Source organism: Capricornis sumatraensis, chromosome 15 (assembly GCF_032405125.1).
Source record: "Capricornis sumatraensis isolate serow.1 chromosome 15, serow.2, whole genome shotgun sequence".
Taxonomy (NCBI): domain Eukaryota; kingdom Metazoa; phylum Chordata; class Mammalia; order Artiodactyla; family Bovidae; genus Capricornis; species Capricornis sumatraensis.
Window position 1 is genome coordinate 13,626,702 of NC_091083.1, and position 27,598 is coordinate 13,654,299.

At 47.5% G+C, this 27,598-nt stretch overlaps 1 protein-coding gene across 1 annotated transcript in view; it reads right to left on the reverse strand.

The window, feature by feature from the left end:
- Nucleotides 1-1,457: 1,457 nt before the first annotated feature.
- The window catches only part of KIF16B (kinesin family member 16B), a 291,622-nt gene continuing 265,481 nt past the window's right edge, over nucleotides 1,458-27,598 (reverse strand). The window contains exon 26 of the mRNA XM_068986883.1: nucleotides 1,458-2,940. Coding sequence (XP_068842984.1) covers nucleotides 2,782-2,940 — 159 coding nt within the window. The 3' untranslated portion in view covers nucleotides 1,458-2,781. The remainder of the gene's footprint in view (nucleotides 2,941-27,598) is intronic.

The window sequence follows — 27,598 nt, forward strand, 5'->3', positions numbered from 1 at the left end:
AGGGCCCAGTGCCCTGGTTCACGAATCTTCAGAGCGTCTCTACACTGTGGGCCAGGAATCTCCTAGACGTCCATCATTAAGGAGGCAGCATGACCTCGTATCACTAAGTTAATTACAAGGCTGAATTGGAATTTTTCTGGCTTAGAAACAAGGTCTGGGTGGGACTCAGGCTGAAGGGCACTCTACTACCTGTGGTTACACACAAGTTTAGTGCAAATATTTTGGTGTGTAAGCAGGACCCTGGAGGACATGCTGCTGCTGCTGCTAACTCACTTCAGTTGTGTCCAACACTGTGCGACCCCACAGACGGCAGCCCACCAGGCTCCCTCGTCCCTGGGATTCTCCAGGCGAGAACACTGGAGTGGGTTGCCATTTCCTTCTCCAATGCATGGAAGTGAAAAGTGAAAGTGAAGTCGCTCAGTCATGTACAACTCTTCGCGACCCCATGGACTGCAGCCTACCAGACTCCTCTGTCCATGTGATTTTCCAGGCACGAGTACTGGAGTGGGATGCCATTGCTGTCTCTGGAGAACATGCTAAGACATCCTAAATAAATGATTCTGTTGAAGTGCCTTATATTTGTCCAACTGACTACAAAAGCATTTATAAATTGATGGCACTTCACTGTTATCTGATACACTTGAAAGTAATAAGATACATACTTGCTGGCTTTCTTTTATTCCTGTGAATTAGTCCAAATTAATGAAGCTTCAATTTTATCACCAGAGACAGATATCTGTGTCGCGTGTCTTCTCTTTGTCTCAGAAAGGGATTTTATTATTTGTTTCGAGGAGACTTTTCACTGGCTTGCCAGCATTCCTTCAAGTTCTACTCAGATTAAGATGCTGTTTGGGTCCGATCAGAAGTCTGCATCCATACGTTGGTGACGGTCCCTCTGCCTGTCACCCTGGGCTAGGTCAGAACCTAGAGGTCACCCTGTGCAACAGTGTCATTTTCAGATGGGGACTGAGGTTCAGAGGAGTGAAATGACGCCCATGTGTTACAGACAGCTTTGCCCAGCACCGACCAGGATTTCAATCCTCAACGTGACACCTTAGATGAGGACTGGAATCAAAGCATCATCTGATTCCTGCGCTTCCTACAAACACACGTCTGTTTATCCTCGTCAAACTGTTATGCCCCCTGTGTGACCCTAGTGAGGCGCCTGCCATGGGCCTGGCTTCCATATGGGTCCAAAAGGGCAGGAGACAGATGACCCGGTCAGTTGAAGAAAACCATTAAGTTTACTCAGCAAAAAGGGGACATCGTACATAAAAATCCAAATGAAGTTTTTGGCCAACCTGATATCATCTCTCCATCTTTATCCTTTAATCTCTAGGTTTAAATTTCCTAGCAGTAATTACCCCTAACCTCTGCCTGTAATCACAACAGTACTCAATACGAAGTCTTCCTGTGGCAATTAAAAAAAAAAAAAAAAGCCCTTATTTTTTTTCATGCTAAACTGTGATATCTAATTAGTACAATAATAATTTCCCCCCTTATCAGGATAATTGCATCTTTGAATATACATTTTTCAGACTGGAGAGCTCTGTTGCACAGGAATCTTCTGAAAGACTGAATGCAGGCCTGTTTTGTTACCCATTCATTTGTGACTTCAATCATTACTATAAGCACATCTTCTACAAAACAAATGCTAAATTATACATTGTGTATCTTTCCAAGCACATTAGATAAATTTTTAAACAGACTAGGAGGAATGATCATGTCACAAGCTTAAAATAAACTAAGCTACAGGGTGGATTCCATAACTTCATTTAATATTGATAGCAGCTCCACTTAAATCTTGAAAAAGCAAATACCTTTAATAAATTTCATGTGAATAATTATATATTTTGATATAACTATAATACAGGAGTGTGTACACATATAAATTTATAGGTAGAATTATATACATTTCAATATATACCATATATATCTTTTTTCTTCTCATATTTTTCTCTTTAGTAAAACAAAGCAGTTTTACTTGTACGTGGATGTACAATGCTACATTAAGTCCTGAGTGATTTAAGAGATCATTAATAAACTACAGTAAATTCTAGTCTTGCAGCTTAAGATCCAGTAGATTCAGTAACAAAAATGTGAACAAAATGTTTAAAAATATGCATTCAATGAGGAGCTCAATTTGTGCTTAGCAGAGAAAGCTTGAACGTGCAGGACAGCCATTTGGTAAAAACTTCTTGAATATTCAAGATTGAACAAATATCCTATTTCAATGGATTTATAGAAGCTGATGTAACCTACATCCAATGTGTCAAGCATGGAAGACTCCAGTCGTGATTGGACTCAAAATCCCCTTTGCAGAATGTGAAATTCTGTGTAAACATTGGTGCTTAGGGATTATACAAAAAGTTCAGCCTCAAATGGGGAAAACGGAAAATACAATGAAATAATTTAAAATGCTTTTCTTGGGATACAGCCAGCCACATGGAACGGATATTAAAAAAAATAAAGAGTATTCTGGTAAAAGGGGAAACCAGATGAAAGTCACTGGGGAGGTCTGACCAGCCACCCATCAGGGAAGCCCCAGGCTGGCTCAGCTCCAGGGGCCCAGGGTGACGGAGCCTCCAGGACAGACTCTGCACACAATGAGAAGGCCACATTCACCCGAGACGGGCAGGGACAGCCGCCACTCAATGTCACCATGGCCAGCATGGCCCTGGCTCTGCTCAGGCACTCGGAGGAGGCGGTGAGGGGTCCAAGCCCCTGGTCAGGGGCTGCTCAGATGAGAAGGCACTGTGTGGCTAGGTTCCATCTCCAGTCCTACCCTGTCCCGTGGCTGCTGTAGTCGAAGACACCCTTCTTGAAGAATGGCGAGAACTCGCACACGGTGTGTTTGGACAGCGTCAGCCCCACCTTCTCGATGTGCAGCGGGGACGTGGCCGACTGGAGCATCACGCTGAAAAAGTCCCTGAGGTACCGCTGGGAAGAGACAAGAGGCAAAGACATGGTCAAGACACAGGCAGGGAGGAGTCAGCAGGGAGGAACGCCTAGAAACGACGCCCCTCCTGGCGTGGAGGGGCTGCCACTGCCATTAGAAACAGCGCAGGGACCCTCCTCTGCTGCCTTCCCCACATCGGACCCACCTGGGGAGCAGCCACGGCGTCCAGCGTGCGAGTGACACCTCTTGGTTCTGACGCACAGGATGTGCTGTCTGCAGACAAGCCCGGGGAATGCTGGGCAGCGGGCGCTGGGGGTGGGGTCTGCTTTCCAGCACAGTGCTGGTAGTTAATACCCGGCTTTTTCAGTCAAGTCACATGTGCTAAGTCACTCCAGTTGTGTCCAGCTCTTTGCAACACTATGGACTGCAGCCCGCGGATTCATGTCCCCCCGCCCAACTCACTAACAGAAAGGCCACTAAGAGGAAGGAGAACAAAACTGCTAATGGTCTGCACGATGCTAAATGCACATTTTCACTCCTATTGACCAGGAGATTTCTGCAGAAACTAACGTCTCTGGCACTAAGATGTCCTTAGTCAATAATGTGTCAAGCAGCACGGGCCCTCTGTGCTCTGCAGCCTTCTTATACACTAAAGGAAAACAAACACTGCGGGCGAGAGGGTCCACTGCCAACACGAACATTTACAGACCACCCAGCAAAGGAAGCTCTTGCTGAGATTAACTGCTCTGAACCCCGTGCTCACCCCAACCCCAACCTTTGCACACGTCTGTGGCAGCACTGGCCAGCTCTTCTGGCACCAAACTCGTAAAGGTGCTCTGAGTCCAAGACCCGAGATGCTGGGGCTGAAATCAGACACGGGCACCAGCAAGACGTGTTAATGGAAAAGAGAACCTGCAGAAACATTTAATACAGTTCCGGCACGGCAAAGGCTACCTATAACTGAAAATGGGGTGCAGGGGGTGGGCATGCATCTACCAGGAGAAGGCCAGGGGTGCAGCTAACATCCTACAATGCTCAACATCCCACCAGCCTCTGTGCAAAGAATTATTTACCCCAAATGTCACTAGTGACACGGATAATGAACCTGTGGCCTGGGCAAAGAAGCCAAACTCAGCTGGCTGAATGAATAACCCACCTCAAATTTACCTCTGAAAGAAGACATTCTGCTCAAGGAAAATCTGTTAGCTACTTTCTTAAAAGCAGTAACAGGGACTACTAATAATTAACACTAGTACGGTAAGTTATAGTTTCTAAAAATCGAACACCTAACTCTTTGTGTTTTATGGATGTGTAACTGGAGCAACCCCACGTCCAAGGAGCGGCGGCTGCGCGGGGGCAGGAGGGCCTAGAGGCGCTATCCCTCGTGGAATGTCAGGAAGGGCGGCAGTGAGGAGATACCCTTCGTCCAAGGTAAGGAGCAGCGGCTGCGCTTTGCTGGAGCAGCAGTGAAGAGATACCCCACGCGCAAGGTAAGAGAAACCCAAGTAAGATGGTAGGTGTTGCAAGAGGGCATCAGAGGGCAGACACACTGAAACCATACTCACAGAAAACTAGTTAATCTAATCACACTAGGACCACAGGTTTGTCTAACTCAATGAAACCAAGCCATGCCCGCAGGGCAACCCAAGATGGGCAGGTCATGGTGGAGAGGTCTGACACAATGTGGTCCACTGGAGAAGGCAAGGAAAAACCACTTCAGTATTCTTGTCTTGAGAAACCCATGAACACTATGAAAAGGCAAAATGATAGGATACTGAAAGAGGAACTCCCCAGGTCAGTAGGTGCCCAACACGCTACTGGAGATCAGTGGAGAAATAACTAAAGAAAGAATGAAGGGATGGAGCCAAAGCAAAAACAATACCCAGCTGTGGATGTGACTGGTGATAGAAGCAAGGTCCGATGCTGTAAAGAGCAAAATTACATAGGAACCTGGAATGTCAGGTCTATGAATCAAGGCAAATTGGAAGTGGTCAAACACGAGATGGCCAGAGTGAACATCAAATTCTAGGAATCAGCGAACTAAAATGGACCGGAATGGGTGAGTTTAACTCAGATGACCATTATATCTACTACTGTGGGCAGGAATCTCTCAGAAGAAACAGAGTAGCCATCATGGTCAACAGAAGAGTGAAATGTAGTACTTGGATGCAATCTCAAAAATGACAGAAGGATCTCTGTTCGTCTCCAAGGCAAACCATTCAATATCACAGTTATCCAAGTCTATGCCCCAACCAGTAACGCTGAAGACGCTGAAGTTGAACAGTTTTACGAAGACCTACAAGATCTTTTAGAACTAACACCCAAAAAAGATGTCCTTTTCATTATAGCGGACTGGAATGCAAAAGTAGGAAGTCAAGAAACACCTGGAGTAACAGGCAAATTTGGCCTTGGAATGCGGAATGATGCAGGGCAAAGACTAATCGAGTTTTGCCAAGAGAATGCACTGGTCATAACAAACGCCCACTTCCAACAACACAAGAGAAGACTCTACACATGGACATCACCAGATGATCAACACTGAAATCAGATTGATTATATTCTTTGCAGCCAAAGATGGAGAAGCTCTATAGAGTCAACAAAAACAAGACCAGGAGCTGACTGTGGCTCAGATCATGAACTCCCTATTGCCAAATTCAGACTTAAATTGAAAAAAGTAGAGAAAACCACTAGACCATTCAGGTATGACCTAAATCAAATCCCTTACGGATTATACAGTGGAAGTGAGAAATACATTTAAGGGACTAGATCTGATAGACAGAATGCCTGATGAACTATGGAATGAGGTTCGTGACATTGTACAGGAGACAGGGACCAAGACCATCCCCATGGAAAAGAAATGCTAAAAGCAAAATGGCTGTCTGGGGAGGCCTTACAGATAGCTGTGAAAAGAAGAGAGGCGAACAGCAAATGAGAAAAGGAAAGATATAAGCACCTGAATGCAGAGTTCCAAAGAATAGCAAGAAGAGATAAGAAAGCCTTCTTCAGTGATCAGTGCAAAGAAATCGAGGAAAAGAACAGAATGGGAAAGATTAGAGATCTCTTCAAGAAAATTAGAGATACCAAGGGAACATTTCATGCAAAGATGGGCTTGATAAAGGTCAGAAATGGTCTGGACCTAACAGAAGCAGAAGATATTAAGAAGAGGTGGCAAGAATACACAGAAGAACTGTACAAAAAAGATCTTCACGACCCAGATAATCACGATGGTGTGATCACTCATCTAGAGCCAGACATCCTGGAATGTGAAGTCAAGTGGGCCTTAGAAAGGATCACTACAAACAAAGCTAGTGCAGGTGATGGAATTCCAGTTGAGCTATTTCAAATCCTGAAAGATGACGCTGTGAAAGTGCTGCACTCAATATGCCAGCAAATTTGGAAAACTCAGCAGGGGCCACAGGACTGGAAAAGGTCAGTTTTCATTCCAATCCCAAAGAAAGGAAATGCCAAAGAATGCTCAAACTACCGCACAGTTGCACTCATCTCACACGCTAGTAAAATAATGCTCAAAATTCTCCAATCCAGGCTTCAGCAATACATGAACCGTGAACTCCCTGATGTTCAAGCTGGTTTTAGAAAAGGCAGGAACCAGAGATCAAATTGCCAACGTCCCCTGGATCATTGAAAAAGCAAGAGAGCTCCAGAAAAACATCTATTTCTGCTTTATTGAGTATGCCAAAGCCTTTGACTGTGTGGATCACAATCAACTGTGGAAAATTCTGCGAGATGGGAATACCTGACCACCTGACCTGCCTCTTGAGAAATCTGTATGCAGGTCAGGAAGCAGCAGTTAGAACTGGACATGGAACAACAGACTGGTTTCAAATAGGAAAAGGAGTACGTCAAGGCTGTATATTGTCACCCTGCTTATTTAACTTCTATGCAGAGTACATCATGAGAAACGCTGGACAGGAAGAAATACAAGCTGGAATCAAGATTGCCAGGAAAAATATTAATAAGCTCAGATATGCCGATGACACCACCCTAATGGCAGAAAGTGAAGAGGAACTAAAAAGCCTCCTGATGAAGGTGAAAGTGGAGAGTGAAAAAGTTGGCTTAAAGCTCAACATTCAGAAAACGAAGATCATGGCATCCGGTCCCATCACTTCTTGGGAAATAGATGGGAAAACAGTGGAAACAGTGTCAGACTTTATTTTTTTGGGCTCCAAAATCACTGCAGATGGCGACTGCAGCCAGGAAATTAAAAGACGCTTACTCCTTGGAAGAAAAGTTATGACCAACCTAGACAGCATATTCAAAAGCAGAGACATTACTTTGCCAACAAAGGTCCGTCTAGTCAAGGCTATGGTTTTTCCAGTGGTCATGTATGGATGTGAGAGTTGGACTGTGAAGAAGGATGAGCACTGAAGAATTGATGCTTTTGAACTGTGGTGTTGGAGAAGACTCCTCAGAGTCCCTTGGACTGCAAGGAGATCTAACCAGTCCATTCTGAAGGAGATCAACCCTGGGGTTTCTTTGGAAGGAATGATGCTGAAGCTGAAACTCCAGTACTTTGGCCTCCTCATGGGAAGAGTTGACTCATTGGAAAAGACTCTGATGCTGGGAGGGATTGGGGGCAGGAGGAGAAGGGGATGACAGAGGATGAGATGGCTGGATGCCATCACTGACTCGATGGACATGAGTCTGAGTGAACTCCTGGAGTTGGTGATGGACAGGGAGGCCTGGCGTGCTGCAATTCATGGGGTCACAAAGAGTCGGACACGACTGAGCGACTGAACTGAACTGACTGAACGGATGCCCAGTGGCTGAGTACTCTTCCAAGGCAGGGCCTGCAGAGTGCTGGCACATGGAGATGTCTGTGAAACCAGCACCAAAGCAGGGTGACAGATGTTCGGACCATACCCAAAGGGGTCCCGCGTCACCCACCTGCGGGTTATCTTCATACTCTGCCTCCACCTACCTCTTCTTGTTTTTTTTTTAAATTATTGTAACACCCATTATCTGGTAAGCAAGGCTAGTAATCCAGAGAGGAGACTTGAAAGCAAGGATTTTTAACTCAGACTGTTTCCCGTGTTCAATATTCTTAACTTCCTGATCTCATGGTAGTCGCTCAAGAAAGGCTCTCTAAACAAAAAGCAGGTCAAGGTAAGAAGGTGTCAAAACCAATTGCTAGAAAATGGACACCTTGCTCCAGGACTTATTTGCATCAAAGAAGGAGAAGAAAACATGCCTTGATTTCTCTGAGGGCAGAAAAGCCGGGAACATCAACCTAGAGGGACCCGAGGTCCAACAAACATGGTTACTGGGAAATACCTATCTGGCACGAGGGGGACTGGGGTCGCCCTGTGGGTGAGCTGTGACTGCACCCCCTCCATGGGGTGAAGCAGGACCCGGGCCGTCACCTCAGCAGCTCCCTGCAGCCCACGCCCCGTGGCCATGCTCGAGCGCAGACTAATGTCCATGCTGCCTGCCTTCCAAACGCTTTCTGACCAGATGGACGGGAACAAATGACGTATCAACATGTGTCATCATCAGTTCATGAAGCAGGGGCCCTTTAAAGGGCCAAGAAAGCCTGAAGGGATGATGAAAAGAGAAGTAATAGTAAAAGCCAGAAATAAAGTGAAAAGAGAGGGTCCTGGAGATCCCCCTTCCCCGCCTGGTGAAGCCCCGTAAGAGCGAGCAAAGAAGCAGTCGCCGGCGATAGCTCTCCTTAAAATGAACACATCAGCACGCCTCCATGAAACCTCCAGAGAGAGGGATCTGATCCAACTGATTCTAAACATTATGGAAGAGCTTTTTCTCTGCAATGAGTCTCTGCTCAGCAGAATCGGGTGGCCTTGGCTCCCTCTTCCTAGACCGCTTCCTTGGTCAAAGAAAGGCTGTGAGTAGGAAGTGTTCTTTGCGGAGACCTCGGGGTGCTCTGAAGTGAAGAGGTGACGCGTGGCCTTGGTTGCCTGTGTCCAGAGCCACAGGCTTGCAGTGGGCTGAGCAAGTTCTTTCTGGTGAGTGACGAACCCAAAGGACCAGGGCTGGGACAGGGGACACAAGAAAGAACTAAAATTGTGGAAAGTGCCCGGGGTCACAGATAGCATCTCATTCTCTGTAATTCCCCACTGTCCTGGGCCCACTGCTGGGCTGGGGGAAAGTGCTTACAAGCAACCTTGATGACTAATATTGATGAGTTCATTTTTAAAAGTTGAAACATACAGAGAGAAAACAGCATCCATCATGGGTGTACAGCTTAATGAGTTTTCAAAAAGTGAACGCGCTGGTGTGCTAAGCACTCCTCCAGGGTAGCGGCCACTCCGGCTTCCTGTGCCAGCGATCAGTTTTGCCAGGTTTTGAAATTGAAACCGACGGGATCCCACAGGGTGCACTCTTCTGCATCTGGTTTCCACTGCTTAACGTGATGCTTGTGAGACTTGTGCTCCTGGGTGCGTGCACCGTGGTCTGGTTGTTTTCACTGCTGCGTAGTATTCCACATGCCCATACCCACCCACTTACTGAGGAGGGGCCATGGGTTTGGTTCTTTTGTCTGAGCTTCTTCAGTAAGGAAATCGACTTCTGTGTAACGGTGTCGGGTGAATCAAGTTTATTACTATTCCTACAATAAAGAAGCGTTCCCTTAGGGCTTGAGGCCTCAGTCTAATGTACTAGAACCCTGCTACTGCATTTATGTCAATATACATCCTAATTATATATAAAACACATACTTAAGTACACACATTCATATTAATAAATTCTGCTGTCTGTGCTCTTAGTATTTTCCACAGCACCTGTGGCCAAAGGGAGAAAATTAAAGTGCCTCCTGTCAAAGCTCTCTCTCTAATGTTGAGTCCACAGACACCCCTACCCTCCCTGGTGTGTGAAAATAAGTCCAGGAACTGAGCCACCTCCCCAGGGCAGTTTACTTTTTACAAAACTCAAGGACTCCGAGAGTTTATGCACTTATCAGGATCAGAGGGCAAAGTAGGAGAAGGATCTGTGAAATCCAATATCCAATTTCTGTTTCCGTCACATGGCTTCTTCTCCATGAGAATCAGAAAAGCAGACAAATTTCAATCTCTGCAGCCACTGTTGTTGTTCAGTTGCTAAGGCATGTCCAGCTCTCTGCAACCCCATGGACTGCAGCACACCAGGCTTCCCTGCCCTCCATTATCTCCCTGAACTTGCTCAAACTCAGGTCCATTGAGTTGATGGTGCTATCCAACCATCTCATCCTCCGTCACCCCTTTTTCCCAGTGCACTCAATCTTTCCCAGCATCAGGGTCTTTTCCAATGAGTCAGCTCTGCATATTAGGTAGCCAAAGTTCTGGAGCTTCAGCGTCAGCAGCTGTTAGGGATCACAGAAGGTCCGCAGGACACCTGGCTGCCCTGGTGGCAGGGCAGGGGGAGGTCACATCCAAGTCTCTGCTCTGTGAAACACCCCAGATCAGGGCTGCTGAGAATGGTGGCTGTACCTGCCATGGTTGGGAGACATTCCAGCCCTGCCTGGGAAAGTCAGATGAAACCCAATCTTCTTTCAGTAAGACTGCAAATCAGGACATGGAACGCAGAGCAAGAGGGGGTCTGGGGATGTTTTGAGAGTGAGCAACCGAGGAGATGGGAGGGACTGAGAGGAGAAGGAGCCCAGCGAGAGGCAAGGAGCCAGCTAGGGGATGGGGAGAGGGGATGGGGTGGGATCAGAGGTGGGGGCGGAGAGAAGAAGAGGGAGAGAGGGAAAACCACACACCACGCTGGGGATGGAGGACCATGCTGTTGCTGCTGCTGCTAAGTCGCTTCAGTCATGTCTGACTCTGTGCAACCCCATAGACGGCAGCCCACCAAGCTCCCCCGTCCCTGGCATTCTCCAGGCAAGAACACTGGAGTGGGGTGCCATTGCCTTCTTCAGGAGGACCATGAGCTGCTTTCAAAGTTGGCAAAAAAAGGTTTAAAAACAATAGATATGTTAGACATTTATCTAGGTTTCCTTTAGCTGCTTGGACCTACACTGTAATATAAGGTGTTTTCTTATCAATGCTTTTGGAAAATCAAATTTAGATGACAAATCTTTATGGCATACTTCAGTACTGATGCACAGCACCTTGATTTCAGAAACTGTCTTTCGTCTACAGGTTGTGGGCATATATATATGTCTGTATCTATGTATGTATTTTTTTAAGTCAATCTGCACATGGGCCTTGAGCGGGGTGGGGGGAGGCACAAGTCACTGGGAGACATGGGCCCCCATGGGTCTGCTCCTAACAAACTGGCCCCTCCCCCCAGAACAAAAACAAAATCCTGTAAGGGACCATGAGCTTTCAAAAGAGGAGGACAAGAGATCAGCAGAAGGATGAGGGGCACACAGATTGCCAAAGACACCGTGCACCAGGGTCCTGACTCCTTCTCTCCAAAGGGGTTCTTTCTGTCCTTTAACTTGTACTTGCTGACACCCCTGAGCTCCTTGGGAACGTCCCCCACGCACACACACCACGCCAGCCAGCAATCACCTCGGTCCTCTCACAGAGAGAGCCACTGATCAACAGCCTGCAATGCTCCAGGCACAGTAAGAACGTGTAATGGTCTATTTCATTTAAAGATCACAACAGTGTATGAGACAGGGACCATTACTATCTCCATCTTCTCAGAGAAAAAAAAACCGCAGTTCAGGAGGCTTAAGTGCCATCCTAAAGGTGACAGCGTGGGGTGTGAGGACTCACGCCCAGCTCTCCCGAGTCCAGAGACTGGTCTCAGTCCCCGGGTGCCGTCCGCAGCCCCCTCTTCTCGGGCTGACCCTCCTCTCCGGGCGCTGCCGTCTCACTGGGCCGGGCTGATGGCACTGGGTGTCTCACCGTCTGGCCTGACGGCACTCTCACGGGGACAAGGCGCAGGGTTGTCTAGAGTGAATGCTCCACGCAAACCTGGGGCAGAGGCCTCCTTCCTGTGATGCTTCTGCTTTTCTACACGGAGTCTATGCACCTCTGCTCACATTCCCAGACCTTCCTCACAGTGCCTTGCTGGGCACTGGTCATTTCTCTACCACCCTTCTTCTGTTCCCCTTCCCAGATGACATTCAGATTCCCTTCTGAAAAAATACATCTCCATTCTTTGAGGATGGGTCATCTGGCTGACTCAGGGCAGAGGGCTGGTGGGCTCTTCGTCTTCCTCTTCTGGGATGGGCTCCTGTAGCTAAAGAGCTCATCAAGATACCACGTGGAGCCTGCAGGGATGTAGGGTCCTCTGGGGCAAGCCTCTCCCAGACTGCAGAGCTGGTGCCGTGGAGCATTTCAAGAGTTTGCATAAGAAACCCGGGGCGGAAGCAGGAGAGCTCTTGGTCTGTCCATTCCCAAGCCCACTTACTCACCAGGACCAAAGTTGTTCCCAACTGTTTGCCATCAACACCCCTGGGGTGTTGGCAGGTGCCCGTCAAGAATAGGAGGAAACCTCCCACTTACAACACACCCAGTTCTGGGGGTGGGGGCCTGCAGTGGGCTCAGGGCATCTGCCCAGGGTGCCTCTCTTAGGACAAAGTCTGTCCTGGGAGGCTTTCACACATACCGTCTCAGATGGGTCAGCCCATGTGAGAGGTCCATTCCCAGCCAAGCATTCAGCTGGAAGACTCCCGCTCCAAACCCAGATACACACAGGGCCAATCTTTAAAATTCAACACCATTTCAAAAGTCAACCACTAAACATTATTAATCTTTTGAACCAAAAAACACAGGCTAATATGGTCTGTTGGCTGTGTTAATGAGTTCTGGAAGGCGAAACACACTTCCTACAGCAATACAGGGCAATTCAGCAAGAACTTAGTCGATTATCTTGGAGCTTTAGCCTGCTACCTCAATCAATCCACTGCATTAAGGGGGAAAAATGAAATAAAATGTGCTGCTACATGCTACTTCATTTTATACACTTTTGATGAAGGTCTTTATATTAACACGATTCATGTGTGACCTGTAATATGATTTCAGTGTCAGCTCCGGCTAAAAGGAAAAGTACTTAAGTTCATGGAATAACCTGGGCAGAAGCTGGACTTGAAGTAGCTTCTACTGGGTTTTTCCTTTCAACTCCGGAGCTTCTGGATGAAACGCTAGTCTGTTCAAAGGGAGGAACTCGTGCTCTACAGCTCATCCAGGCAAAATCTTGGGAGGTCAGAGGGACATTACATGGTGTGGCCACTCCCATCTCGAGGCCATTCCCCTTTCAGGTCTGGAATCTGGAAGGAAGGGCAAGTCTGAGAACAGGGAAAGGAGGGACGGTGTGTGGTACCCAGGCTCAGTGAAGGATGTGAACACGGAGCAAGGCCAGCGTGTGGAGGGCTCAGCCTGGGGAAGGGCAGGGTCTGAAGGAGAATCCTGGGGGCCTTGAACCTGGCTGTTGGGTCTGCAGGTATTTGTGCGAAGCCTTTCCGGGCTCAGGAGCTCCTATGACCCCTGAGACAGTCTAAGGAGGAGGAGGACAGGTGTCTGCATCCTGTTTCCACATAAGAGATCTCTGGAGACAAGGGCAACGACTGTAAGAGACAAAATGACTGGCTCTTCAAATTCGTGAGAAAGTCCTCGAAATTCTCAAGGCGAATCCTTTAAGCCCGTAATGTTAAGGTATAAATGTAAATGTACATGCAGCCCCTTTCTTTGGGGCTGTCCCCCCTCCCTGCTTATGTAGGCTCAGAATTTACCCTGACTTTCAATCAGCCGCCACACATGCATGTGTGGGTGTGTGAATATGTATGTGTGTGTATAAGATGTGGGAACAAGAATAGGGCCTCAGAAGCATTTGAAAGACTTTACTTTTTTTTTTATCTTTTTGGCTTCCTTCCTTCTATTTTAATTAACGGAGGGATAAAATCATGACCATTTTATGTTATTAAAAAGTTTCCGCTTTAATAGGGCTCACGGCTGTAACTGCAGCCTACTGCTTATTTCACGGGTGATATTTCACCCCAGCTGTGTCATCTGAATGATTTCCCGGCCATCTCATTGTTGTGGAGCTCTTTTCATTTTACAAAATTTTAACACCAACCCATAATTTAATTTAAAGTTATTGAAATTATTAAAATTGAAGTGTTCTTTGAAAATGTAAAAGGGCTTGAGCCACCTTTCTGCCGTGACATATTAACAGAGAAGGCAGATCAGTGGCATTCCTCATTTCCAGAACTCTTTAGCCATGGTGGCAGCTTAAAGACAACTCTCAGTCCAGCTGACTTAGAGGTCTCATTTACCTTGCAGTACTTGGAGAATTAATCATTGAATGATGGGCTCTGAAGATGAATCTGGCCTGGATGGAGACACACTGGGATATTTCTAGACCCCAGAGAGGTCTGGTCACCACTGGCCACGTGTTATGAACCAAGCCAGGCAGGTTGATGTTATTCACAGTCAAGTCTTCCCAGTTTTAAACTCCCATACATTCTACTCTGAATATCTCTCTCTGGCTATTTTAGGAATCCTAAAATTTGTCTCCATTGATCAACCATGCTGGGTTCCTTTCCCAACATGTTTCCGAATGTCCTCCATGCTCTGATAAAATTAGGACAGTTTTTGACAAGCAGCTTACTCAACCACTGCACAGGTACTGCACACCTGCTCCCCACGAAGTGACATGGGCAGTGGGCACGTGGGTGTTGACAGACACAGAGCCTGCCCTCCTAGGGCACCTGGCTGCCCATGCCATCTCCTCATGGTTCAGAGTCCTTCTCCCTGGTGCTGTGCTTCCATCATCTAAATCCTGTTCATCCTTTAAGGACTAAATCAAGGTTTATTCTGTTGATCCCTCTCTCTTCAGACCCCATTCATGAACCCAACAAACAAATATTTAACTGAGAGCTTTCCTTCTGGCAGTGCTGCCGGGGATTCAGTAAAAGACAAGCTTCATGTCCATCCTGAGTAACATGCAGGCTTTTCAGGGAGATTGGACAAGGAAAGCAGGAATTAAAATATGGCTCCAAAAAAAAAAAAAAAGGGAATGAGATACTTCTGGAGCGCCTAGGAGAGGCAGCCCTGGGGAGTGGAGACATTATGCCAAGACCTGAGGGGTGAGTAAGAATCAAGCCTGTGAAGACACTGGAGAAAGATTCTGAAGGAAGCCTGTTCCAGGCAGAGGGCAGAGTGGGTATAAAGCCTCATAGTGGGGTCACAGAGCTTGGGGCATGGCCAGTGGTCCAGCAGGACTGGGCTGCGCTCTGTGTAGCATGGGGGAGGAGGCACTTCTGCACTGCCCACCAGATCGGTTCTCAACCAGGCCTTAGCCCAGGGGTCCAGCATGTATCCTGCCAAATGCTCTTCTCTCTGAACCATAGGGTCCTGCCAGGACAAGTCCTGTGACTTGCTTTAACCTGGAGAGTGGCCTGGAGGTAATGCTGACAGTGAAGAGGTCACCTTGCAGGTTCTGGTGCCCTGGCTGAGCCCAGTCTTCAGTGCAGCCATGATCCAAACGCTGCCATGTACACGTGCCCTGCCCTGACCGTGACACGTGGAGAAGGTGACGTGCCCGACGGAGCGCTGCCCACGCTCCAGAATCACAGCCCCATAGGCAACAAGATGGCAGTCTCCTTAAAGCACTCACTTTTGGGGTAGGTTATTACTGAGAGATTACCAAAATACACATATTTGGGAAAAGGTAAGAGGTGAGGGAATAAATGGTATTAGTCAAACCCGAACAGAAGAAGTTTCTTTGTTTTCTGTTTATGATTTATGACTAGCCATAAATTACAATCCTATTCTACTTCACGCCAACCTCTTCCAACCCTTTCCATATTTCTAATGAATAATTCTGTCTTTGCAGGTACTTCTTTCCTACCCTAGGTTTTAAAGTAAATACTTAGAATAAGTAGTCATCATTTGAAATACGGCATTTATTTCCTGATGTTAAATAGAATTCTGAGAGCTCCCACTTAAAATTCATCAGGGTGAAAATGTTAGTCTGTGATTACAGAATCCGAACTATTCATTACAGGTATTCAGAGAATCTTCTTTATGAGTTTAATGACATAAGCATATTGTATTGAATTATTGTGGTACTGCATCAGTCGGACTCATAAATTTAATATACTCAGTCTGGTTCACATATTTTAATAAAATCTAGCAAGCTTTAAAAATTTCATAAGGGATGTGCCTTTCAAGTCCACGTGATATGCAATTTTTATCGGTTGACATTTTGGCTTGGGGTATTAAGTAGCCTCAATGATCCTGATGACCCAGCCAGGTCGAGCAGCAAGGTCAGGGTGAAACCCCACAAACAAACTGGCCACATGAGAAAGCCAAGGTCTGCCTGAACTGAGAAGCTTGTTGAGCCTTTCTCCAGAGCACAAGTCAACAGCGGTCCCCTCTTTTCGGCTTCCAGAGCGGAAGAGAGGAGTCAAGTGTTTGGTGCACCTGGGAGCCAGGAGTGACGGAGTCTCACAGGCCACACTCTCAACTTTGTTTGGTGAAAGCAAACTATGCCAGGACGCTGGGAGGAGCCCTGCACCCAGGGCTCACTCTGGTTCTCTGACTTCTGTTTACTGGGTCTCTCTGTAAGAGATGGGTAACCGGCTAAGGACAGATGCAGAGCAACTGGACCCCCTCAGCACGGAGGAGAGGCTGGAAGAGAGCCCTGGAGACACAGCGTGGCCGGTGGGCTCACACGCAGCTGCAGTCCGACTCTGCCCTGTGAGCCAGTGCCTCGGGCCCTCGGTTACCCTTCAGCCACCGCGCTGGGCGTGGGGACATTACCGCACAGGGACAGAGAGTCCCTGAACTCCTCTGCTTCCTCACCCGACTGTCTTTTAAGGATCAGAATATTAAATGAGCTACTGTCTGTAAAAGCACCGGGGCCGGGCCCAATTCACAAGGAGACTTTATTAAGTCATCGACGCTATTATCTATACAGTTTGGTCCTCTGGAAGTTGTTGGGCAAATCTGTTAACTCTCTCTCCTTTTACACGGGCTTAAAGCATGGAAATATTTAATGTTTTCCCCTTCAAAGGAAAGTAGAGGACAGCAAGAATCTGGAATATTTTTTCCCCCAAAGTGTCCTAGTCACTGGCAGACCCTTTATTTCAAGAGTTGCTTTAAAAGAAGCATGACTTCATGTGTTTTTCAAAATGGGGAATCATATTAAAAATAAGCTTAAAAAAATCTAACTATGAGGTAAATTACCTATCCTCTGAAAGATCATTTTGAATAATAAGATTATGTAAAGTGCCATCTGGGGAAAAAACAAACTCCAAGCCCTATTCTTTTGTTTCTAGGCTCATGACTGCTCCTAGCATGGCATAAGCCTTCAAAGAGGTTCCTGACATGTGGAAAGAGAAGGACTCCTCCCAGTGACCAAGGTAACTGAGAGACTGAACTTGCTGTGTGGCATGTCCTGGCTACAAGGCACGTGAAGAACTGGTCCTAAAACACTTGAGAATTACTGGCACCCCTAAGCTTCCACCCCTAGTGCAGCCCAGGAACAGGGTGCAGTGAGACACTTCGAGACCCTGAATGACAATCTCGTCCCTTTCTACCAGCTGTGCCTGTGGGTGAGCAGGACGATCCTTCCCTTCCAAGTCTGACCTAAGGTATTCTGTATAATCGATGGCACATGTTCCCTGGATGGCCTTGAACTGGACCACTGTTGAGTAACACTGAGTCCGTGAACTCAGGTCCAGGGGGTAAGCTCTGGAGACTCTGGGGGAGGTAGACCCACTGCTCCTTTTTTGTTCTTTGGGCCAGGAGCCCCTAATGATCCCTGAGGGACTATTCGCCTGACAAATTATCCTCCTGCCTTGGGACTTATGTCTCAGGGTCCACATGCTGCCCTGCACCCCAGCGGGGAGCCACGGTCACGTCCCAGGTATGAAGAGGACTGTGGCCCCGAGTGGTGGGCCTGTGACCCTGCCCCACAGAGAGGATTAGCTGGAACCCTGGACTATCTGCTCCACTGACCCCCTCACAGGGACTGAGGTTTGGTGATGACAGGGAAGGTGGAGGCGGGGAGAAAAGCCAGACCAAACTTCTCTAAATGCACCATCTCTCATTTTCAAAAAGGACAGAGTGGGTCTATAATTCATATAAGGAAATGAAAATAAATTCCTTTACCAAACAGATATCACCTACAGAGTCAAGCATCTCAATGAAAAATATATATACGTTGAATCCGTGTGCTTCCTGAAAGACACACTCAATTAGATGACTGACACAGAGATGGCCATTAGGTAATTAGATCTCAGACAATAAAAGGTGTGGGTGTTCTTTCCTTAGGACCTTAGCTTGTAGCAAAACATCATGGGTTTAAGAGGATCTTCTTTCTCTCAAAGGGTTTTACTTATTTACTATAGAGAATGAAGTCTATCAAGCCAATTTATAACTCAAAGTCAAACTTTAGAAACCTTTACCACTGTCCTGGATAGCTCCTATAACCTGAGGAGCTCCTGCAGAAGAGAGTGAAGGATGCTGGCAACCCAGGGCACAAAGACACACACACTTCCCTGGATACCGCTGTCTGGCTGGGAGAAATGCCAAACAAACCCCAACTCCGTAAGCATCAATCTTTCAGTCGTCATGACTTTTCTTATCTGTGACTGTTTTCAACTGTGGGGCAGGGCAAGCAGTACAGTGCAAGTTAAAAGGGACTGACAGGATGTGGGGAAAGAGACGAGCCTACAGATCAAAAGGAAACCTCGCCCGTTAAGGAGCCCTGCGGACAGCAACAGGGCCATTTAATCAAAGAAACAGGGGCCTGACCTGACATCATCCACGGACTCTGCCACGAGGAAACTGCCTGGCAAAGTAAGGAAGGTCATTTATGGGGACTGTGCTGTTACTTGAATTTACCCAGATTCTTTCTGATGAGGAACTGCAAATAAACGCAATTTTGTGAACCGGAAGATGAGCACTATAAATGGAAATGGAAAAGGGAATCACGACATGCAGCAAGAAGCATCAATACCCCAGACTGTGGAGACAGAACAGAGAGGGCCCCTCACTGCCCGCAGCACTCACCAGCATCTTAAGCACGAGCCTCACCTCGATCCCTCAGCTGGCTAAAAAAAATCCATTGAGAAAAAGATGATGGCTTCATCTACTGCCATTTCCATCTCTGATTAGCAATTTTTTCTTGATTTCAATAGCAGTTTCTTAATTTCACTTATAAATAATATGAGACAGGTGATCTCAATTAGAAAATAGATTAGAGAAAGTCTTTTTTTTTTTGGTTGCCTGGAATATTATAGATGTAAATGTAAACACTTTGCAGTGAACTGCTGGGAATAAAAATAAGCCTGTCTAGAAAAGGATGAGAGCTTTACATGAGCAAACAATAAAGATAAAAACTGTATGGAATTGGAACAAACTGATGTTCTTCTCCATTTGTTCCCCCAAAATACTGTCTCGAAGTGCTGCAACTACACTGATTCATTACCGCTATGAAAAACGCAAGTGGTATGTACGGAAGAGAAAGCGATTGTCTAGGGAAAACAAATAACCAGTAGAATCCTGAAATAAAGATGCAGTTTACAAAGGCAACAAACGAGGTTTGCAGGCCCAGGACATGGTGAACACCTGTCATCTAAGAAAAGCACAACTCACTTGGCAGACAAATCTGAATGAATGGAGTGAAGGGGACCGAAGCATCTTTAGGAAGGCGACCAAAGCATCTTTAGGAAGGCCTCATGCTGACTGCGCGGGGGTTTGTAGGAGAGAACTGATAATTCGCCAGTGTTGATATAAATAGTGACCAGAGAACCTTATGGAGACAGGACAGAGACAGTGGCTCTTAAACAAAAGCACAAAGATTTCTGATCCTGTCTTTTGGGCTGCTGCAGCAAAGGAAATGTATGAAGAGGAACTACACTGACCCATGGAAATACACAAATCAACCATTTCTGGAAGCAAGGGCTCCAGGTTTATAACATGAAAAGATGCAAAAGTAACCGGCAGAGCTTTAAAGCAAAGGATGACAGGGAGAGAGGAACCACGTGGCACAGAGTTTCTCAAACCTGCAGGGAAGGACCAGCTGAGGGAGGAAGGGAAGGAAAGCAGAGCGGAGGAGGTGAGGGGAGAATCAGGCCAGGAGGCTCAATACAGGCAAGTGGGACTCCAGGAAGGAAAATCCTCAGAAGAGGAAGCAATCACAAAAATCTCCCAGAGATGAAGGACACGAGATAAAGTCCACGCAGGCAGAGGCCCAGAGAAGGGAGGGGCTGCTCACCAGAGAAGACCCCCGAGCACTCCAAACTCTGGGGACAGAGGTGCACAGAGTCATGACACAGAGGGCTGGGCATCGAGATGGCTTCGACCCGCCTGCCACCAGCACTGGAGTCAGAAGACCGTGAAGCAAGCCCCCTAAACTACAGAACGAAATGGTTTCCAACTAATATATCCTGTCCAGCCAGGGGCAGGTGAAGAACGACCTCATCAGACATGTCTCTAGAAATGCGCCTCCTGTGCGTCCTTTCTCAGAAGGCTTCTAGGGATGTGCTCCACTGAAACGAGGGAATAAGTCAAGAAACAGGAGAACATGGAGCACAGGAAGGGGAAACAACCTGAGGGGGTGCAGAGGAGGATGCGGGTCAGGGCGGACGGGACCCAGGCTTCTGTGAGCACGTCCATGACTCACTGATTCTACGAACTGTACACATACAGAATAGGGCAACAGGCTCGCACATACACACTCACACACACACTCACTTTCTCTCTCTCTCACACACACACACATGAACGAACAGCAAAATGGTCAGAAAGGGTATATGCCCAACCCATAAAAGCAGCGTGAGATCCTCTGAGAGCAAAGACTGGGGTCACTTATTTGGGGGTGACCTTGAGGCTTCTCTGGTGGCTCAGCTGGTAAAGAATCCACCTGCAATGCAGGAGACCTGGGATCGATCTCTGGGTTGGGAGGATCCCCTGGAGGAGGGCATGGCTCCCTACTCCAGTATTCTGGCCTGGAGAATCCCCATGGACAGAGGAACCTGGTGGGCTACAGTCCATGGGGTGGCAAAGAGTCGGACATGACTGAGCAACTGACACACTCTGGGCATGGAAGCAAAGGGGTGGGGAAAGCGAGAGAGAGAAAAAAAAGGAGAAAAGCCACACAGGGGCTGTTGCTGAGCAGGTCACAGCCGTGCACATACAGCTAGGCTGGGTCCTGCTGGGGATGCTGAGAAACACAAACACTGTGCTTCCAATCACTCTGGAAGGGAGGGGGAGCCGGCAGGCTCCCCATGGAAAGATGTGCAGCCTCCCTGTGGGGTCCCTCCAGCGCCTCGCCTCCCTCTGGTTCCCAGCCGGGCTGGGTCCTCCTCAGCTTTGGAGGAGGCTGGGGGAGAAGAGCTGAGAGGCCCTTGGGACACTGCCTGCACACGCTGGACCTGCCGGGCAGGACCAGCATCACCTGGGGACTACGGGGTAGGGAGGAGCGCGTATCAGCTGTGGGATGGGCCTGGGGGGGATGAGGGATCTCAGCTGGGGCTGCAAAGGGGGGGTACCCACGCAGGGAGCCGGGCATTGAGTGTCAGTCTCTGCCCCTGGCCCAGCTGCTGCCCCCACCCTGAGCTCGCACCGTGACTTCAGCATGTGGTTTTCTGATGAGGGCTTTCTGATTTCACAGCAAGCTGACTCATTACTTTCCTAAAGCTAAACAGTCCTTTTTAAAGGAATTAAAATACAAGTTTTATTGCAACCTTAAGTGATAAGAACTCAGGCGAATGGGATTTCATGCACTGAGCCTAAGTGAATCTATCATCAAGTGACTGCAAAACATTCAGACGAGAGGGGGCCCATGAGTCCCCACCCGCCAGGCTGGACTGCGACAGGCTGGTGGAGAAGTCAAGATGGCTGTGGGCCACAGAGCCCCGGGCCTGGGCTACACTGCAGTCCTTCCACGGACTCCTGGGCTTCATGCTTTCACAAGAGTGGCCTCGTGTTGTGTTATATAACTCTATCTATAGAATCATAAGGGCTTCTCTCATAGCTCAGCTGGTAAAGAATCTGCCTGCAGTGCAGGAGACCTGGGTTCAATACCTGGGTCGGGAAGATCCTCTGGAGAAGGAAATGGCAACCCACTCCAGTATTCTTGCCTGGAGAATCCCATGGACAGAGAAGCCTGGCAGGCTACAGTCCCTGGGGTCACAAGAGTCAGACACGACTTAGTGACTAAACCACCACAGAATCATATCTATACACAACACTGGTTGTCTCTAAAACTGACATCTTTCTACACACCTGTCAGCTATTCAGCTATAACCTCTCTAACATACCTATATAACTACAACTATGCCTATAATCATATTCACATAATATAATCTACAGTTAAATCTCTGTATCCTATTGGATGAAGGACAGAGACGCCTGCCCATGCTGCAGTCCACGAGGTTGTGAAGAGTAGACACGACTTAGCGACTGAACAAGAACAAGATCCCGCTTTATCTTATTTGTAATTAGTAACATACCCACTGCGTGTCTCCTCCTCCAGTGAGGATTACCAGGATGGTGATGCAGCTATGCCATCATCGTCAGGGGCCCTAAAGGACAACCTGGCTCCCAAGAAGGGACTAGAATTTTACTGGGACACCCCTTTATCTACACTCAGGACAATGTGTACACTGGGGAAAAGGAAGAAGCAGTATTTCTGACAGAAACGAGCAAGGGGAACTGATGACTCCAAATGGCCACTAACTCCAAAACCATTTTAGTAACTCGGTGTCCCCGGAAGGAGGCGGGTTTTCTTTCCATCATCCAGCACAGCTATTCTCTCCGCTTTAGCTGCGTTTCTGACACTCCCCTGGGGCCGGGAGCTAAGTAAGTGCTTCAGTTTAGAAGACCATCCCTCCCCATCCCTGCTGTGCTGCAGCAAGTGTGAGATGGAAGGGATGGCAGACAGAAGAGATGAAAATGGCATTTCATTCTGCAGGGTAAACGGTGAGGTCAACAGGGGCCTGGAGCTCACAGCTGTCTCCAAGCGAGGCAGGCCAGCTTACCCCGGGCGCGGGCGACAGGAGGGAGGCTAGGCCACTGGCTCCACGCGTCACTGGGGATGCCTGCTTCTGCGTCAGAGGCCATGAGACATGATAGAGAAGGAAACAAACAGGCGTCCCTCGCTGTATCTAGGAGGAGAGCAGGAACAATCCTCCAGCCATGGTTTAATTCTGTAATAGTCAAGCCTCATTTCATTTTGCTTTTAAAAGTGACCCGGGAAATGAAAAATGTTCCGAACTGAACTCCACAGCGGAGCAGGCCCAGCTCTGAAGCCCACCGTATCGGGCTGCACTGCGACCCTTTCATCTGATGCTACTTCCATCCAGAGGAAAGAGCCGGAGAATCCCCATTGATTGCCAAGCCCCAAACGCCTTGTGAATGAGGGTGGAAGCTGGGAAGAGGGCAGATGTTAAGGATTTACTGGGGACTGAGGTGGGGTTCTCACTGGGACTGATGTGAAAGAGTATCAGAAGCCTCAAAAATGGAAACACTGCCACTGCAGCTGTATCTGGGGTGGACAGAAACGGCCCCTGCCACGGTTAATCCTATGTGCCGACTTGCTGGGCCACGAGGCGCCCAGATATTTTGTTGTTGTTCCGTCGCTCAGTCGCATCTGACTCTTCTGCAACTCCACGGACTGCAGCACGCCAGGCTTCCCTGTCCATGGGATTTCCAGGCGAGAATCCTGGAGTGGGCTGGCATGTTACTCCAAACGCTATTTCCGTGTGTCTGAACACACACAGCCTATTTCCGAGGCTGTTTCTGGATGAGATGAACATCTGAGTCAACAGACTGGGTGGAGCACACGGTCCTCACTTACGTGGGTGGGCCTCATCCAACAGGCTGAATGAAAAGGCGGCCCCTCCCCCGAGTAGAATGCGTGCCTGACTGCGCTGAGCAGGGACAGCGGTCCTTCCCGTCTCTGGGTGCGAACAGTAACACCAACACGCAGGATGGAACGCACTCCACCAGCTCCCTTGGTCCTCTGGCCTCAGCGGCTGGACCGCTGCTCTCCCTGACCCATGACTGCTGACTGCACATATTAGGACCTCCAAACCCCAAGCTAGTGAAATGCTAAAAAAAAAAAAGCACTATTTCAGTGTCATTGACTGTGTGTAGAAATGCAAAAGACACAAATATTTGTAAATATATGAATCTCACTGTCTGGTTCAGATGAATGCTGAGGGTCTTGGGCACCCACGCTCACGTCATCACTGCCCTCGGCTCTCACTCGTCGCAGTGGTGAGCCACACTGACTCCGCCCCTCGTGTCTCTCTAATCTGCCCACTTTCCTCCGACCCAACGGCCATCACGCCCTCCTTGAGGCCACAGCCACGCCTTGTCTGGAGACAGTAACAGCCCAGCCACCGCTCTTGCTGCCTCCGTCTCCCCTGCTCCCTCCATTCTCTCCAGGGTAGTCAAATGTCAGCCCTCCTCTCATCTGCGTACAGGGCTCCGGGGGCCTCGCTGTCCTGTGGCTCAAGTCCAAAGTCAGGAACATGGCTTTAGGAACTGGCTTTTCCTTCCCTGTCTACGTCCACATCAGTCTCATCTTTCCACGGCAGACTCAGATTCCTGGATCCCATCCCAGTCTCGCTGAATCAGAATATACTAGAACACAGTCTGAGAATTTGGATCTTTCAAGAAGCTACTTGAGATAAATTCAAAGATTGGCCACACGGGTTTGGGGGCAACTGCTTTGGGAGCCACGTTCTCTGATAACCTTGGAGGTGGTACACGATTGTCTGAACAGTTACTTGATAAGTCGTCTCCGCTCCGACAGAACCATGAGCTCCTTGGAGGATGGGAAGCACTCAACTGACGCGTGCAAGACAGGCCCAATCGTGCACAGGAAGTGGTCACGAGCATGGGCAGTGACTGCCATGGTCAATGGATTGCTTTAACACAGACAGCAAAGACCGTCAAGAGGGAGACCATGAGACATCACGTGCCTCCTCTGGGATGCGAGGAAACAGCAGCACCACTTCTACAGAGTTTCTGCCCCAGAAAATTAGACTTGAGTTCAATCAAGCCACTCAATCTAACACCTGGCTGAACTGTGGTGTCGGAGAAGACTCTTGGGAGTCCCTTGGACTGCAAGGAGATCAAACCAGTCAATCCTAAAGGAAATCAGTCCTGAATATTCATTGGAAGGACTGATGCTGAAACTGAAACTCTAATACTTTGGCCACCTGACACGACGTACTGACTCATTGGAAAAGATCGTGAAGCTGGGAAAGATTGCAGGCAGGAGGAGAAGGGGATGACAGAGGACGAGATGGTTGGATGGCATCACTGACTTGATGGACATGAGTTTGAGCAAGCTCTGGGAGTTGGTGATGGACAGGGAAGTCTAGTGTGCTGCAGTCCATGGGGTCGCAAAGAATCAGACACGACTGAGCGACTGAACTGAACTGAGAGGCACATGGTGAATGGCACTATGGGATGCAACCAGCAAAACCTCCAATGTGAGAATTCCCTGGATAAATGACATGGTTTCATCAACAAACAAACGGAGAGAAAACAAGAGGGAAGGGAAATCTATAGATTGTAAGACACTTTTTAAAAAGATCCATCCTAAAATATTTATGGATAAAATAATATGATATCCCTAGTGGTTCAGTTGATAAAGAATCCCCCTGCAATGTAGGAGACCAGGGTTCAATCCCTGGATTGAGAAGATTCCCTGGAGAAAGGAATGGCTGTCCACTCCAGTATTCATGCCTGGAGAATCCCATGGACAGAGGAGCCTGGCCACAGGGTTGCAAAGAGTTGGACAAGACTGAGCGAAATAAGCACACAGTATGGTGTCTGGCATTTGTTTTAAAATAATCCTGTGAATGTGTGTGTATAGTGACTGAGGAAGAAATGAAACGAAACAGGTCACATGCTGACAATGATGAAGCTGGGTGATATGAGAGGGTGCATTGGGTTTATAACATCATTCTTTCTGGTTTTTTAATAGACACTGTCATAAAACATCCAGTTTAACAAAATGTCCAAGCCATCAATTTCTATCTCATGAAATTTCAAAGTTCCTTTAGTGTACTGAAAGCTGGAGATGGTTATATATCCTTTTGCAGAGCAGAAATTTGCTAATTTTATAGGCTGCATCCCTTGATTCTAAGAGTTCTGTGAACACCTGCTATCAAAAAACCCAACACTCTTAGTAAAGGCAGTTTCTCTTCAGAGCCAGAATGGGTTGCACAGGATTGCCAAAGGCGGCCCTGTGCCCCAAGGAGAACCAGGGCCATGTCCTGGAAAGAGGGCGATCTTCTCTTCTACATGGACATTCTAACTTTAGCTTGATGCTAAAATTAACGTACTCAAGTCCTTCTGCTTCTTCACACTAACTTGACAGCAGATCATCTCAGCTTTCCTGTCTGACCAGATGAGGGGGAACTTGGTTTTAGTACTGTAGAAAGTGGTAGAAAGAACAGAGAAAAAGGGCAGAGGAAGGGGCAGCCCGTTTTCAGATTTCATAAGTGACTCTTGAAGAAAAAGTCTTCACATATCATACCAACAGTGTAATTAAAAGTCACAACAGGTCACTTAGAATATCCCAAGTGATACTACGAGGCAGGTGAACGGGAAGGCCCTCTGCACCAAGCGTCAGTGAGGAAAAGCCTTTGTGGCCACACATGAAAATTACAGGGAAAGATAATCTTGATGCCTGTCAATTACATCAGTATTCCCCCAGTGCTCTCACCTAGCTCATGCTTCTGTGTGATTACAAGAGATATCCTTTTTTTCCCTCACTATTCAAATGTCTTAATTTTGAAACGTTTCTGTATTCAAATGTCTTAATTTACAAAGGTGGTCTGTGCTGGGTGGGCACCTCATTGATTTGCATATTCTTAAAATCATTGATTCATAAAGACAGACGTCTAACCTTGAGTGTGGAAAGAACAAGTGAATAAAAATGGTGCTTGGCAAAGATAGATAAAATAGCGACTTCCAAATTTCAGAGTAATGAGTGAGTCACTCTTAATGAAACATACATTATTATATGCTTAGCCGTAGAGAAAGTATGTATAAAAATATAACTTGTTTAGATGATGATCACCTTCCTTATAATAATTAAACCTCAAACTCTTGAGAAAAATGTGTACTAGAGCCACACTCACTCACCCACTCACCTACCCACCCACCCATCCATCCCTCCCTCCCTCCTCTCTTGAGCAAAGCACTTAAAGAACAAGAGAAAAATAAGAGGATGGAGGGAGGACAGAAGTGAAAGGAAAATGAAGGCAGAAAAAAGGGAAAGGAAGGAGATTACCAATGCTTGAGGACTACATTTATAAAAAAAATTAATAAAATTCATAAATAAACTTTGTTTTTCAGGCAGGTAAAGGTTAACAGAGAAGTAGAGAGGAGGCAAAACTTCTCATATCCAGCTCTCTACACACAACCACTATTAACTTCTCACACCAGGTTATATCTGTTACAATTAGTAACCTACGCAGAGACATCATTGTCACTCAAAGCCCACAGTTCACGTTAGGGTTCACGCTTGCCTATTCTATGGGCTTTGACAATGTATTAGGTCACGTACCCACCATGACAGTGTCAAGCAGAGCAGTTTCACGGTCTTAAAACTCCTCTGTGTTCTGCCGATTAATTCTTCCCCACCCCGACCCTTTTGCTGGGTCTGCGGTTCTGGCTTTTCCAGAGTGTCCTATGGTTGGACTCATACAGTACGCAGTCTTTTCAGATTGGCATCTAAGGCTCCTCCATGTCTTCTCAAGACTCGATGGCTCATTTCTTTTCAAGGTTAGTCATATTTCACTGTCTGGAT